Below are 1937 nucleotides of genomic sequence, written 5' to 3' on the forward strand. Positions count from 1 at the left end.
TCGCCTTTTGAAAAATCAAAATCAAAGAAAGAAACAAATAGGCTAAAGAAACGAAACGCCTAATGTAATCAAAAGAAATCATGACTAATACAAGATGGTTAGACCCAACAGCACTCAATCCCAACAGCCAAACGTCAACCGATGACATTTTGCTTTCTTCATAAATGTGAATGTGCGTCCCAAATCCACGGTGTCGCTTTCTTCTCCAAATACAGATTTCCACGTGGATAATGGATCAACTCCAAAGGACAGTACCGTCATTTCAACCCACCCACGTTAAGACAAAGAAACAAGCCATTTAACGACATCGCGCCATGTTTCTTCCAACACTGTGACTGGAAAAAACCCAAAAAATGAAACCCAGGAACTAAGACTAAAAGAGAGCCAACCAGAGAAGCACAGCTTTAGAAACCAAGCGAACGAGATCCGGTCATGGCAAGCGGGTGGGTCAAATCCTTGCAGTGCAAATCCAGAGCATTTGACGACGTGTACCATCCCTCCGCGAAGAATCTCATACCCAGTTCGAGTTGCAGGAGGAGTTCCCAGAGCATTAAAGACGTCATCGAAGCGACGACGAAGAAGCAGCAGCATAAAAATCCCAGGAATGTTAAGCAGGCGACGAAACCGGAGCCCGGTTTGAGCCCGACCGTTAGAGCTCGTCACAGTGAACGTACTACTCCCCGTAATTCTGACCACGCGATATACCCCGCGCTGACCGAGCTGCCCGAGGGCCACCCTTCGCGTAATGTAGTAGAGATTATATTCCACACGAGGTGGGGTCCGAAACCCTTCTCGGGTCGGATCGAGATGATCTTCAAGGTGCAGCACGCCTCCAGGACCGCGGCCCGGTTCGAGGAGTACCGCGAGATGGTTAAGTGCCGGGCCACGTCGGGTCCGAGCTCGGGTCGGTCGAGTGAGGAGAACGCGAGGTGCGTGGCGGATGGGAATGAGGTTATGAGGTTCTACTGCCTCGGCCCCACCGCTGCCAGTGGAGCGTGCGGCGGAGGGTACGGCGCGTGGGGGTTTCCTGGCGGGAAAGGTTCCGCTATCTGCACGTTTGCCGGCAGCAGCGGGGCCCATGAGAGCGCTGGCGGCGGCAGGGGAAGGAGGGCAATGTTGGTTTGTCGGGTCATTGCGGGTCGGGTTTCTAAACAAATCGGGTATGACTCGGTTAGTCGGGAGAACGGCGAGTTGCTTGTGTTTGATCCACGCGCCGTGCTGCCTTGTTTTCTCATTATCTACAAATTGTAATATTACCAATGAAAAATTTTAAAACTGTTTTCTCTGCTTCGATTTGGTACATTTTTTTACATGGTTTTTTTTGTTTTTTATAAATTCGGTTTGATATTATTGCATTTATCAACACATTTTTCGCATTTTTTTTTCTATCCTTTGGATTTTATTTTATTTTATTTTTACTGATAATGTATTGTGATTATAGAAATATGGGTTGATAAATGCTAATTAACCAATCTACTGTCTGTTATGTATTATCTTGTAATATTTGTTAGTGAATGCACATCATTAATGACTAATTTACCGCTTCCTTGTTTTATTATAACAATTATTATTTCTCCATTTAATTCACACATTCCGAGAGCGTTTTCGGGTGCATCAAATATAACCATAAATTGGTACGGTTTTTTATTACTAGATGCAGGTATTGATTTCAGCTAGTTTAATGATCAATTTTTATAAAACCGTATGATGATGCCTTAGGGCAAAGACATTGTTTGTAATAACAACAATATGATGATTCAAAATCATATATAATAATAATACAAGCTTTTCTTTTGCGATAAATAGATAGGATTGCTGCTAGTGGTGCTACAAAACTTTGAAGTAAGTTTCAAATCCATTTTATATTTCATAGGCATGGCACGAATGCTAAATTTTTACAGAAGGGTGATACGGACCCCAACTCAGTGAAAAAGATT

At 43.7% G+C, this 1937-nt stretch overlaps 1 protein-coding gene across 1 annotated transcript; it reads left to right on the forward strand.

The window, feature by feature from the left end:
- The first annotated feature begins 305 nt into the window (after positions 1–305).
- Positions 306–1293, forward strand: LOC102619008 (uncharacterized). Its single transcript, XM_006477173.4, has one exon. It carries the CDS (start codon positions 433–435, stop codon positions 1249–1251), a length of 819 nt encoding a protein of 272 aa, XP_006477236.2. The 5' UTR covers positions 306–432; the 3' UTR covers positions 1252–1293.
- The last annotated feature ends 644 nt before the right edge of the window (positions 1294–1937 follow it).

Source organism: Citrus sinensis, chromosome 3 (assembly GCF_022201045.2).
Source record: "Citrus sinensis cultivar Valencia sweet orange chromosome 3, DVS_A1.0, whole genome shotgun sequence".
Lineage (NCBI taxonomy): Eukaryota > Viridiplantae > Streptophyta > Magnoliopsida > Sapindales > Rutaceae > Citrus > Citrus sinensis.

What these genes read in the sequence shown, in the direction of transcription:
- LOC102619008 (XM_006477173.4), top strand. Translation starts at nt 433, where the DNA reads ATGGCAAGCGGGTGGGTCAAATCCTTGCAGTGCAAATCCAGAGCATTT.